The 12,861-nt window shown below is 45.1% G+C and overlaps 2 protein-coding genes across 4 annotated transcripts; one reads left to right on the top strand and one right to left on the bottom strand.

Moving 5' to 3' along the window:
* Positions 1-6,308: 6,308 nt before the first annotated feature.
* LOC124040052 (phosphatidylinositol-glycan biosynthesis class F protein-like) lies at positions 6,309-8,541 on the bottom strand. 3 transcript variants are annotated; one of them, XM_046356818.1, is made up of 6 exons: positions 8,249-8,541; positions 7,523-7,780; positions 7,305-7,396; positions 7,060-7,176; positions 6,700-6,808; positions 6,309-6,448 (listed from the first exon to the last, which is right to left on the bottom strand). In XM_046356818.1, the coding sequence occupies exons 2-6, from the start codon at positions 7,748-7,750 to the stop codon at positions 6,335-6,337; spliced, it is 660 nt and encodes a 219-aa protein (XP_046212774.1). In that variant the 5' UTR covers positions 7,751-7,780; positions 8,249-8,541; the 3' UTR covers positions 6,309-6,334. The 3 variants fall into 3 exon arrangements, with proteins under 3 accessions (XP_046212774.1, XP_046212773.1, XP_046212772.1); XM_046356817.1 differs by having other exon boundaries at positions 7,523-7,785; positions 8,249-8,540; XM_046356816.1 differs by having other exon boundaries at positions 7,523-8,541.
* Positions 8,537-12,861, top strand: LOC124040053 (cysteine-rich PDZ-binding protein-like). Its single transcript, XM_046356819.1, has 5 exons — positions 8,537-8,686; positions 9,001-9,066; positions 9,171-9,225; positions 9,293-9,405; positions 12,223-12,861. Exons 1-5 carry the CDS (start codon positions 8,671-8,673, stop codon positions 12,285-12,287), a joined length of 315 nt encoding a protein of 104 aa, XP_046212775.1. The 5' UTR covers positions 8,537-8,670; the 3' UTR covers positions 12,288-12,861.

The following is a 12,861-nucleotide window of genomic DNA, read 5'->3' as shown; positions in this document are numbered from 1 at the left end:
CAGCTCCGAGTCCCCACCTTTATCCTCGCTGGCTCCACCGGAACCCATGCAGATTGGACGCATCTCCCAGGCTGAGAGAGACCGCCAGATGAGGGAGCGACGCTGTCTATATTGCGGCAAACCGGGCCATTTCCGTTCCCCGGGCTCCAGGGAAACGCTCTGTCCCGTACAGACCGGGGGGAACTGTAACGGGAAACATAACCTCCTCCCATCCGTCCAACTCCCGTCTGCTCATTCCAGTCACCCTTTCCTGGGACAACCACAAGCTTCACCTTCAAGCCTTGGTAGACTCTGGAGCCGCAGGTAACTTCATGGATGGTGTCTGGGCGAAGGAGAATGGTGTTCCCTCTGAACCTCTAAGTGACCCCATGAGGGTTACTACATTGGATGGAAGCCCTTTGGGATCTGATGTCACTACCTCCATGTCACTACCTCCTTGCGACTTTCAGTTTCACAACACCAGGAATTAATGAACTTTCATTTGATCTCCTGTTCCGAGTTCCCTCTCGTCCTTGGATACCCCTGGCTTCACAGCCATAACCCTCACATCGACTGGTCTGTGGGCACTATCAAGCAGTGGGGTCCTACGTGCCAAGCTACTTGTATTTTCCCGAATTCCCCGAGTTCTACTCCCGAGTCTTTAGAATCCATCGACCTGACCCGAGTTCCCGAGTGTTACCATGACCTCAAACTGGTATTTAGCAAACAGAGGGCCACCATGCTACCACCCCATAGACCTTATGATTGCCCCACAAACTGTTTCCGGGCACTTGCCCCCCCAGTGGTCGGATCTTTTCCCTATCTCCACCCGAACGAGCTGCTATGGATACCTACATCAAGGACGCTCTGGAAGCAGGCCTCATGCGTCCATCCACCTCTCCGGCGGGAGCAGGGTTTTTCTTTGTGGCCAAGAAAGACGGTGGATTACGTCCTTGCATCGACTACCGGGGACTCAATGCCATAACCGTCCGTAACCGTTACCCGCTACCCCTTATGGCCACAGCCTTCGAGCTGCTCCAGGAAGCAGTTGTTTTCACTAAGCTTGACCTGCGGAACGCATACCATCTTGTGCGGATCAGACCTGGTGACGAGTGGAAGACCGCTTTCAACACGCCTACTGGTCACTATGAATACTTGGTGATGCCCTTCGGCCTGACCAACGCCCCAGTGGTGTTCCAAGCGCTCATTAACGATGTGCTTAGGGATATGCTTAACATATTTGTGTTCGTTTACTTGGATGACATCCTCATCTTTTCGAGCTCTCTTCAAGAACACACTAAGCATGTCAGACAAGTACTCAAACGCCTCCTAGACAGCCATCTGTACGTTAAGCCGGAAAAATGTGAATTCCATTCATCCCGAGTACAATTCCTGGGATTTGTAGTAGAACCCGGTCGAGTCCAAATGGACCCCAGGAAGGTAGGGGCGGCAGCGGATTGGCCCACCCCCAAATCCGTTAAGGAAGTTCAGCGTTTCCTGGGCTTCACTAACTTTTACTGCAAGTTCATCAAGAACTTCAGCTTGGTGGCAGCCCCTCTCTCAGCTTTAACCAAGGGTGGCAATGCAAGGTTTTTGTGGGGAAGAGAAGCTGAGACGGCCTTCCAAGGACTCAAGCAGCGCGTCCTCTCTGCTCCCATCCTGATACTACCGACTACGGATGAACCATTTGTGGTGGAGGTAGACGCCTCAGAGGTTGGTGTTGGAGCTGTCCTGTCTCAGAGGGGTGAAGACAAGAAGCTTCATCCATGCGCTTTCTTCTCACACCGGCTTACCCCGGCTGAGAGGAACTACGATGTGGGGGATCGTGAACTCCTAGCGGTTAAGATGGCATTGAAGGAATGGAGACACTGGCTCGAGGGGCTTCTCACCCGTTTCAAGTGCTTACGGACCACAAAAATCTGGAGTATATCCAGCAGGCGAAGCGGTTGAACTCTAGACAAGCTAGATGGTCTCTTTTCTTCAATCGATTCCAGTTTATCCTCACCTATCGGCCCGGGTCGAAGAATCTCAAACCGGATGCCCTGTCCCGAGTCTACGCTCCTGCCATTCGAGATGACACGGACATGCCTGTCCTTCCTGCTGCTAAGATCGTGGCTCCGATCTCGTGGCAAGTTGAGGATACCGTGAGACGAGCTCAAGCTATTGAACCGGACCCGAAAGGAGGTCCTGCCAATTGGTTGTTTGTCCCCAAGGCAGTGAGGACTCAGGTCCTTCTGTGGGGGCACTCCTCTCGCCTCATCTGTCACCCGGGCGTAGGTTGCACCTTGGAGTTCATCCAGCGTAAGTTCTGGTGGCCTACCATAAGAGAAGACGTTGCCACTTTCGTCAATGCCTGCCCCGTGTGCTGCCAGGGCAAATCTTCTCACCTCCGCCCGCAAGGACTCCTTCACCCTTTACCTGTTCCCCACAGACCCTGGTCCCATATCTCGTTGGACTTCATTACTGGCCTTCCTCCATCCCATGGCAATACTACTATCCTAGTCATAATCGACAGGTTTTCAAAGGCGGCCAGGTTCGTCCCTCTGACTAAGTTACCTTCTGCCAAGGAAACGGCTGAGTTGGTAATTAATCATGTGTTCCGAGTCTTCGGCATTCCTCAAGATATGGTTTCTGACAGAGGTCCCCAATTCGCCTCTAGGTTTTGGAAGGCCTTCTGCCAACTCATGGGGGCTTCTGCCAGTCTATCTTCAGGGTACCATCTGGAGTCCAACGGCCAAACAGAGAGGATGAATCAAGAGCTGGAAACCACCCTCCGATGTATGACTCGTAACAACCCGTCCACATGGTCGTCCTTCATTGTTTGGGCCGAATACGCGCACAACACCTTGCGCTCCTCCTCCACTGGTATGTCCCCGCACGAGTGTCAGTTTGGCTATGCCCCTCCATTGTTCCCGGACCAGGAGGCAGAAGTCAGAGTGCCTTCAGCCTTGAAGTTCGTCAGACGCTGTTGGCTTATGTGGAGGAAGACCCGTCTTAATCTTATGCGTTCCTCACAGAGGTACCAACAACAAGCCAACAGACGTCGCCGTCCCGGGCCTAACCCTGCGCCCCGGCCAGAGAGTCTGGCTCTCCACAAGAGACTTACCACTACGGGTGGAGTCTCGCAAGCTGTCCCAAAAATAAAATTGTTGCGACCCCAATTACTAGCCTGTTCAAGCCTTCTTCAAAGGGTGTGACACTCTAGACCCAAACTGTTACAGACCTATATCCATCCTGCCCTGCCTCTCTAAAATCTTCGAAAGCCAAGTTAACAAACAGATCACCGACCATTTTGAATCTCACCGTACCTTCTCCGCTATGCAATCTGGTTTCCGAGCTGGTCATGGGTGCACCTCAGCCACGCTCAAGGTCCTAAACAATATCATAACCGCCATCGATAAAAGACAGTACTGTGCAGCTGTCTTCATCGACCTGGCCAAGGCTTTCAACTCTGTCAATCACCACATTCTTATCTGCAGACCCAATCAGTGTTGCCAACTTAGTGACTTTGTTGCTATATTTAGCGAGTATTTAGACCCCTCTAACGACACATTTTCAAAAAAGCAACTAGCGACAAATCTAGCAACTTTTTCTGGTGTTATTGGAGACTCTGACGTGAAAGCATGTATCCTTCTCAGTCTTCTCAACGAGCAGCGAGTGCTGCCGGGGGCCCCACCCTGTCCCAAAGCACTCACAGGCGGCCCAGTCCTCGTGCAGCAATCCCTCCCAGCTGCAGTCAGAGCAGATGTTCACCCCTCCGTGTCCAGAATGCAAATTAATTGCGCATGCGGGAAGCCGCCGCTGGCTGATCCCACCCTGGCTTACATTAAAAAAACAACTAACCCGAACTAGGGCCAGACTAGTTACCATAATTTTCTCACATTGCCATTGACAGTTTTTTCTATTGTCTCTTTTTGGTCCATTTAGATTGTTAATGTAGATTGTATACGGGAAAAAAATATGGTTAAAAATGTTCATGTTTTACTGTGACTTGTTGTGGGCTCCTAAGTGGACCATAAGGTTAAAAACCAAACCAAATGAATAAAACTAAACTTTTGCCATCCCAAGCCCGGATAAAGGAGGGTTGGAATTGTGCCATAAAAAAAAAGGAAATCGACAGAAGAAAGTTAATTTGTAGTTCTAAACATATTTAGGGTGTTTTTTACTCACTTGTCTCTCCCATGACGTTGTTTCTCTCTCCTACAGCACCCATCACAATTACATGCATATGGCCAATTATGCGATGATGTCATTTAGCGATTTCTAGGACAGCCAATAGCTACTTTCCTTACTGAGGAGTTGGCAACACTGGACTCAATAGCATTGTTTTTTTAAATGACTACCTCGCCTGGTTCACCAACTACTTCTCAGATAAGAGTTCAGTGTGTCAAATCGGAGGTCCTGTTTTCCGAACATTTTAAATTAGTAAATTGATTTTTGGGTTCTTAAGTTGCTACCAAAGCGGGCTGGTCGTTAAGTTAATTTCTCATGTTTTGACCAAGTCGTTAATTATAATAATTACATTCATTCGACGTTGCTGTGCTAAACAAATCATAGAAGCACCTTTGACAGCAATCTGTATCGGCAGATTTTATCAACCTCTTAAGTTAGCTGGGGAGTGGTGGTGAACAGCAATCTTTCCACAGATTTTCAATGCGATTCAAGTCTGAGCTTTGGCTGGGCCATTCCATTTCCCAATGATGGAGAACACTGTGCTCTTGGAAAATTGTGATGAGGCATATATCTGGGGATGGTTATAAAACAATTTATATCTCAGAGATCTACAGCCAGTTCCTTGGAATTCATGGTATAGTGGCTGTGTGTGTGTGTGTGTGTGTGTGTGGTGTGTGGTGTGTGTGTAATGCACAGCTGTGGCAGTACAGCTCTGTGGTTTCTGTCTGTAAAAACCCTATTAGAAGCCTATAGGGAAAAACAATCAGAGGAATAAAAATAAACTAAGACTTTATTTGTCAAAAAATAGGAAATCTGGAATATTTTTACATGGCAACATCATATTTTACAGGAGAGGGCCTGTCCACCAACAGCCCAACACATATTCAGATACCAAAGGAATACAGCAGGATTACTACTAGGATAATTTAACAGCAGCCTGGAGGAGTGACATAACAAGCATGCACATGTATACAATACACACTTCCATACACAATACACATATACAATACACACAGACTTCTTAGATGTCACTCAATATCACTCTTTCACCCCAATATACAATGCACATACATACAATACACATACATACACTACACATACATAGTACTTGTATGGATAGGCGGTGCACTGTCCATCTCTCAGTACATATCAAAGCTGCAGGCTAAAGTTAAATATAGACTTAGTTTCCTCTATCGTAATCGCTCCTCTTTCACCCCAGCTGCCAAACTAACCCTGATTCAAATGACCATCCGACCCATGCTAGATTACGGAGACATAATTTATAGATCAACAGGTAAGGGTGCTCTTGAGCAGCTAGACGTTCTTTATCATTCGGCCATCAGATTTGCCACCAATGCTCCTTATAGGACACATCACTGCACTCGATACTCCTCTGTAAAGTGGTCAACTCTGTATACCCGTCGCAAGACCCACTGGTTGATGCTAATTTATAAAACCCTCTTAGGCCTCACCCCCCCCCCCCCATCTGAGATAACTGCTGCAGCCCTCATCATCCACATACAATACCCGTTCTGCCAGTCACATTCTATTAAAAGTCCCCAAAGCACACACATCCCTGGGTCGCTCCTCTTTTCAGTTCGCTGCAGTGAGCGACTGGAACGAGCTGCAACAAACACTCAAACTGGACAGTTCTCAATCTCTTCATTCAAAGACTCAGTCATGGACACTCTTACTGACAGTTGTGGCTGCTTTGTGTGATGTATTGTTGTCTCTACCTTCTTGACCTTTGTGCTGTTGACTGCCCAATAATGTTTGTATCATGTTTTGTGCTGCTACCATGTTGTGTTGTCATGTGTTGCTGCCTTGCTATGTTGTTGTCTTAGGCCTCTCTTTATGTAGTGTTTTGTTTATATTTATTATTATTTATACTGTTTTTTATTTTATTTATGTATCACGGGCCCCCGTCCCCGCAGGAGGCTTTTTGCCTTTTGGTAGGCCGTCTTTGTAAATAAGAATTTATTCTTAACTGACTTGCCTAGTTAAAATAAATAAAAAATACAATATACATACATACATACATACATACATACATACATACATACATACATACATACATACATACATACATACATACATACATACATACATACATACATACATACTCTCTCACACCCACCCACCCACCCACCCACCCACTCTCTCCTCTCCCTCTCTCTCTCCATCACTTGCTCTTGTAGGTGAGGTGTTTCCGGTGCCAGTGTATCCAGGCGGGGGCGACGACTAGCCCAGTCAGGTAACCAATCACTCCACCCAGACTGCAGGACACAGGCCACACCTACAGGAAACAATGTTGTGATATAAATATATTGTGTAGAACAAACAGGGCTTACTGATATACAAAGTAAGGAGTCGTGTCAGCTCTACTCATTGCCTTTGTGTGTGTGTGTGTGTGTGTGTGTGTGTGTGTGTGTGTGTGTGTGTGTGTGTGTGTGTGTGTGTGTGTGTGTGTGTGTGTGTGTGTGTGTGTGTGTGTGTGTGTGTGTGTGTGTGTGTGTGTGTGTGTGTGTGTGTGTGGTGTGATCTGACCTGCCAGGGTCGGTCCCAGTCCAAAGGGATAGGGAAGGCTCCCAGCCAGGCTCCCACAACACTGCAGCCGACCACCATCTGTAGAGAAGTGTCCCACACCGACATGGCCCTAAAACAAATCACACAAGTATACATATACACATTTTACACACACACATAGCATCGACATTGTGAAGCTTGTGACAGTGGTAGAGACTGTCTATCAGTGGACATACTGTACATACATACTGTCTCTGTCAGAGAGAGAGAGAGAGAGAGAGAAGATAAAGAAGTAGTTGGAGAGAGAATAAGAGAATACAGAAATGCGAGACTTAAAGAGAGACCAAGAGAGACAGAGGTAGACGTAGATAGAGGTAGTACCCATGTCGGCTGAAGACTTTTATCCAGGCTTGGACGTTGGGCCCGAGGACACACACACACCTCAGAGTAGTTAGACTGGTCAACAACACCGCCAGAGAGAACGTCTCCAACGCAGACCTAACACACAAACACAGTGAAAGACTCAGAAACAAAGACTTCCAAAGTCTTTCAACACAACTACTTACAACACAATCTGACACACTCAATATTGGCAGGTGGAGACACACGGTCTTGGCAGAACTCACTCCAGTAACGGTGCTCCATACAGGACCACTACAGTGTGGAAGAACAGACAGGAGAGGAGCAAGTAGAGACAGGAACGCACCAACCTAGACACCTGGGGGGGGGAGATGATCACCTCATACCATTCAGTTCTCGTAGAAAACTGATCATATCTTCATAGTGAGTATGCCTTGTAGGTGAGTGTGTGTGTTTCTGTTTCTTTAGGTGACTGTGTGTGTACCTTGTAGGTGATAGTGTGTTTCTTGGTAGGGGGGCTGACCCCCAGCAGCCAGAACAGGGAGATGTTGACCACAGCGACAACCCCGGCAACAGAGTACTGCCACAGCAGGTGTGTCCCATACACAGAGAAACCCGGCACTAGCACCGCCGGCACCACTGTCGCCATAAATACCCCCGATGCCATGATGGCGTGGCTGGACGCCATATGTCTGATCTCCTCATCCCACATGGTGCTGGAGAGAGGTCTGGTCAGGACTACCTGTACTGAAATCGGAAATATAGTATCCTGTTGCAGTATTTGAGAGGAAAAGCCATAGCAGGGTTTGAACCAGCTACCCCAGTTACAGGGCGAGTGCACTACCACCTGACTGTGCAATAAAGGCATGGTTAGCAGATACAGACACTCAGGTAGTCTAGTGCTTAAGCACTTTGGGCCAGTAACCGAAAGGTTGCTAGCTTAAATCATCGAGCCAACTAGGTGAAAAATATGTTAATGTACCCTTGAGCAAGGCACTTAACCCTAATTGCTTCTGTAAGTCGCTCTGGATAAGAGGGTCTGCTAAATTACAAAAATGTATAAATATGCCAGACCAGGCTGGATGCATTGTTAATCATCATCATAATAGTCTGAACCACTAAAACCCCTAGCAATAACCCAACAGCTATTTTTTTTAGCACAAAACCAACTACTGGAGCTCCAGTCGGGTGGATAGTCTGAATAGCCTACCTTGAGAACCCCTTCCTCGTACTGAGATATGACGTTGAGTTAGGTTTTGCAGTCTAGCTAGCTACGGCCTTTGTAGCCTAGCTAGCTGTATCCTTCGAAATAATACAGGAGTTTACTATTCTAAATGAGACAAGTCAACTAGAGGCCTGCGTGGCTGTTTTTCAAGATTTCACACCGATATTGTGGTGGTCATTCATCAGACTCCCTTCCGTAAACATTCAGCCGCGCAAGGTCAGACGCTTACATTGACTGACATATTTGTCAACCAATAACGGTTTACCACTCCTGCGAAACCAACCGATCAGGTTCTGAGGTCCCAGAGGTTGAAAACGGAAACAGGAAGTTTACAACTGACTAGCTACACATTTAGGTCCAGTTTATTAGTGGTGTTAGCAAAAAGTGTTGTACAAAACAAAGAAACTATGGTTTGCGACAATTGTAAGTAAGTTCTGGATAATTAGAAGTTATAAGAAGATAACTAACGTTAACTGGCTAGCTGCCTAATTGTGTTTATCTCAGCTAACTGTTGTGTTGCAGAAGGCTTGTTTTGTTGTTTAGTCTAACGTTACCTTGTTAACATGCCCTATTGTGTATCACAGACCGAACGGGAAGTGTTTGTGTGAGTCCTGCAGCTAACAATGAATTCCTATCTCTCATCTCTCCCCATCTCCTTTCAACATCTACTCATATTTCGGACCTTTCCTTCTCTCTTTCTTCACCCTCGGCCTCTATTGCTTCCCTTTCTATCTCAGGTCAGAAGAAGCTGGGCAGGGTGATAACTCCAGACACCTGGAAGGATGGAGCAAGGAACACTACAGGTAGATATACGACTCGTATTATAGATACAGAATTGTGTATTACACATAGTATCAAACTATTCACAACTATGTATTCACAACAGTATACTGTATTATGTTTGTAGAGAGCGGTGGGCGGAAGCTGAATGAGAACAAGGTTCTGACATCTAAGAAGGCTAGGTAAGACAGCTGATATTGTATATGGTCAGATGATGGTTATGTTACGATAATAGGATTCTGTCAACAGGTTTGATCCTTATGGGAAGCCAGGAAAGTCGGGCTTTGGCATCTGCCGAATCTGCAAGAGCTCTGTTCACCAATCAGGATCTCACTACTGCCAGGGCTGTGCCTACAAGAAAGGTACTCTATCTGCCTACACACTAGTGATGCGTGGGTTGACTCATAACCTGCAGCCCCCAGGGTTATATGTGCGGGTCGAGCGGGTTTGGGGTCGTAAAATATTGTGTGGATGAAGGGTGGGCGCGATGTATAAAGAGAAAACAATGCATTAAAAATCCATAAATGCGGCAGCAGGGTAGCCTAGTGGTTAGAGCGTTGGACTAGTAACCGGAAGGTTGCAAGTTCAAATACCCGAGCTGACAAGGTACAAATCTGTCGTTCTGCCCCTGAACAGGCAGTTAAACCACTGTTCCTAGGCCGTCATTGAAAATAAGAATTTGTTCTTAACTGACTTGCCTAGTTAAATAAAGGTAAAATAAAAATGTATACTTGTACAATTCTATAGGCTACATAGAGGTTTTTATTCTAATTATATTTATCAGGCGTTAGGCCCTGAATTAGGCTTACACAATAACTGTACACTTGCCAAATACACACCAATTGCCAAATGCTTTTGGGAACTTGGGCAGAAAAAATGCAAGTTGATCCACTGAGACAAAAAGGACAATGTCGTAGTTTAATTCAATAAGAGAAAAGCTGCAAAATGGAGAGTTGAAAATAAAGAGAAGGGAGGGCCAGAACAGTAGCCTAATGTTTGGGAAATATGTTGATTGTGAGGCGCTATAGATATTCGACAGGAACTTCAAATATGGGACATCAATATAACTGAAAAGTTCAGATGGGTTAAATGGAATAGTAGTCCTAACTGAAATCTGGACACTGACAGTAGGTCTATAACCTCTCACATAGCCTATTATAATACTAACTGTCAGGACCCGGTTACGAACCCGGGTCTCCGGAGTGAGAAACAGTCACTTAACCAACTGAGCCACGAATAGTCGGCAGAACCCAGAAGATGAGGCAGACACAGCAGTACTTGAGACGGTGTACATAATGAAGTAAAAAGTGAAGTTCTTCAGGAAAACATGTAACTCAACAACTTCAAAAGGAATCCTACAAGAACAAAGGTAATCCTCCAAGACAAAAAAGGTAAATCCACAAGGTGGAAGGTAAAGCACAAAAAGCCTCAAAAGATACTCAAAAAACAAACAAACAAGAACAAAAAAACAGAATTCCACAAGAGAGTCCACCGGGATCAACAAGAGTACTAGGGCTGGGTGCTAACATACAAACACAGAGCAAAGAACAGAGGAAAACAAAGGGTTTAAATACAATCAGGGGAAACGAGGCACAGGTGCAAATAATAATGGGGATCAAGGGAAAACAAAAGGTCAAAAGGCACAATGGGGGCATCTAGTGACCAAAAACCGGAACAACCCTGGCCAAATCCTGACACTAACTCCTGCAGAAGTATTATATATTTCTTACAGCATCTTGAGAGAATGAATGCGCGTTTAGGGACCGTCTGTAAAGGTGCTATCTTTATCAGCATCGTAAAAGCTGATAAAATATGCATCCAAGCTGAAGGGAAATCTTATCAGAAACATGTTGGGTTGTTTTCACAGCTTTTAATTCTATTAAAACCAGTCAAACTGATGTCATTTGTCAATTTTACACACAAAATCATTCCCATTTTTGCATTTTCTCCCTGTTCCCTAAATGCCTTTGCTGCAGGAGAGAAGCAGAGATGAAAGCGAACGTTACCAATGTCAACTAGATGCATTAAAAATCTAACTAGATTGATGCATTCATTCTATGGATTTATGACATTTTCTGGTGAGCAAGGGTTTATTTAGTCTTCTAGGGCAACAAGTAATTACAGATGAGAAGCTGCATGTATCTAAACAAGTTAACTAACAAATAGCCTACCAAAATGCCGGAAATTATAAGCAGAATCGTGTCTTTAATTGGGCTTTAAAAAATCAACAACCTGCACCCCCTGTCAAAAAATAGTTAGCGCATCTCTGACTGTACAGCGCATTTTCTATATTTGCGGGTTAGGGTCGGGGGCGGACCTCAGATTTTCAGTTTATCACATATAGTCGGGCGGTGTGAATGAACAAACAGCTGACCCGCGCATCACTACTACACACCCCATCTCTTGTAGGTGAAAATTCATGACAATGTTTGATGCTCCAGTATCTAGACTGTTTTCCCAGAAGTATTGAGACAGAAAACATAGAGTTAATTAATAGACATGTGTAAGCAGGATGAAGGCTGAGCTCAGGTGAATGGACAGAGCTGGATAAACAAAGAGTTAACCATTGGACATGTAAAAACAGAACGGAAGCAGAATCCATGGGAGTGTACAGACTGGGTCAACATGGAGTTAATCACTAGATATGTAAAAACAGAACTGAAGCAAATAATGATGTGTACCTTAATTAATATAGGCACCAAAAGCCATGTATCTGTAATAAGAACATATGTTTGTACTAATCAAGTAATATTAGAAAATAAGTTATATATGCAATAAATTTATTATTTATTTGTATTAACACTATGGCGCCACCACCAATATAATCTAAACTGAGCAGATGTGGGCATTAACAAACAATTATTGGGACAGGAAGATAATGGTGGCTCAAGGCCAAAGGGAGTTAATCATCTACATAGAGGGGAATGACCATGTGTGTTATTTGAAGTTGGAAACTTATAAAGCTTGAATGTAACAAGAAAATGAACTTGTTCCATGGAATTGCTCGGCTTCTGTTACTTTGTAATAAAGTCTATTTGAAGTTACAAGTTCCGGTATCTGACAAATATTTGATTCAATATTTCCACAACACTCTCTAAGAAGCAAATTGTCATTCAGTGAAGATGTAATAATGTTCACAATCTCCCTTCTCTCCCCCTTTTTCTCTCACTCTCTCTTAGGGATCTGTGCCATGTGTGGGAAGAAGGTTCTGGACACCAAGAACTACAAGCAGACCTCCGTCTGATAGTCTTCTGACAGGCCACCAGTATAACCAGAGAAAGAAGGGGAGGAGTGAGAAAGAAAAGGAGGGAAAGGGGAAGGAAGGTGGGCACGAGAAATGACTGCTTTATTGTGTAGCAGGCTTGCTTTGACCCCGTCTAAATCTCTCGTAGCAGAGATACAGTCAAAGGGTTCTTACTCTTTCCAGCTCTCTCTCGTGTGTGTGTGTGTGTGTGTGTGTGTGTGTGTGTGTGTGTGTGTGTGTGTGTGTGTGTGTGTGTGTGTGTGTGTGTGTGTGTGTGTGTGTGTGTGTGTGTGTGTGTGTGTGTGTGTGTGTGTGTGTGTGATGGAGCCCTCCCTATTGTACAGATCCTATAACCCTCTGCAATAAGTGGCCAGTACTGTTCCACACACCAAATCCAAGACTACTTTTAGTTTTAATACCTGGACTGATGGCTTCTCTCCGGTTGTGTCAAACCTGCTCTGATACAGGAGTTTCCTTTTATCAATTCATTGGAAATTATATCAAGTGTCATGTTTTTGAGTGTATTAATATAATACATATGTAATGGCAATTAAATTATTATTCATCAACTTTG

This window comes from Oncorhynchus gorbuscha, linkage group LG07 (genome assembly GCF_021184085.1).
Source record: "Oncorhynchus gorbuscha isolate QuinsamMale2020 ecotype Even-year linkage group LG07, OgorEven_v1.0, whole genome shotgun sequence".
In the NCBI taxonomy this organism is placed as follows: domain Eukaryota; kingdom Metazoa; phylum Chordata; class Actinopteri; order Salmoniformes; family Salmonidae; genus Oncorhynchus; species Oncorhynchus gorbuscha.
Note: the sequence above shows the minus strand (reverse complement) of the source record. Positions and strands in the feature narration are given on the sequence as shown.

Bases quoted from the DNA above. Each gene is read 5' to 3' on its own strand.
- LOC124040052 (XM_046356816.1), bottom strand. From the start codon at position 7,906: ATGCCTTTATTGCACAGTCAGGTGGTAGTGCACTCGCCCTGTAACTGG. The intron at 6,809-7,059 runs GTACTACCTCTA...GATTTGTTTTAG, and splicing joins AAAGTCTTCAGCCGACATGG to GGCCATGTCGGTGTGGGACA. The intron at 6,449-6,699 runs GTCAGATCACAC...TGTTTCCTGTAG, and splicing joins ACTGGGACCGACCCTGGCAG to GTGTGGCCTGTGTCCTGCAG.
- LOC124040053 (XM_046356819.1), top strand. The intron at 9,067-9,170 runs GTAGATATACGA...TTATGTTTGTAG, and splicing joins TGGAGCAAGGAACACTACAG to AGAGCGGTGGGCGGAAGCTG. The intron at 9,406-12,222 runs GTACTCTATCTG...ACTCTCTCTTAG, and splicing joins GGGCTGTGCCTACAAGAAAG to GGATCTGTGCCATGTGTGGG.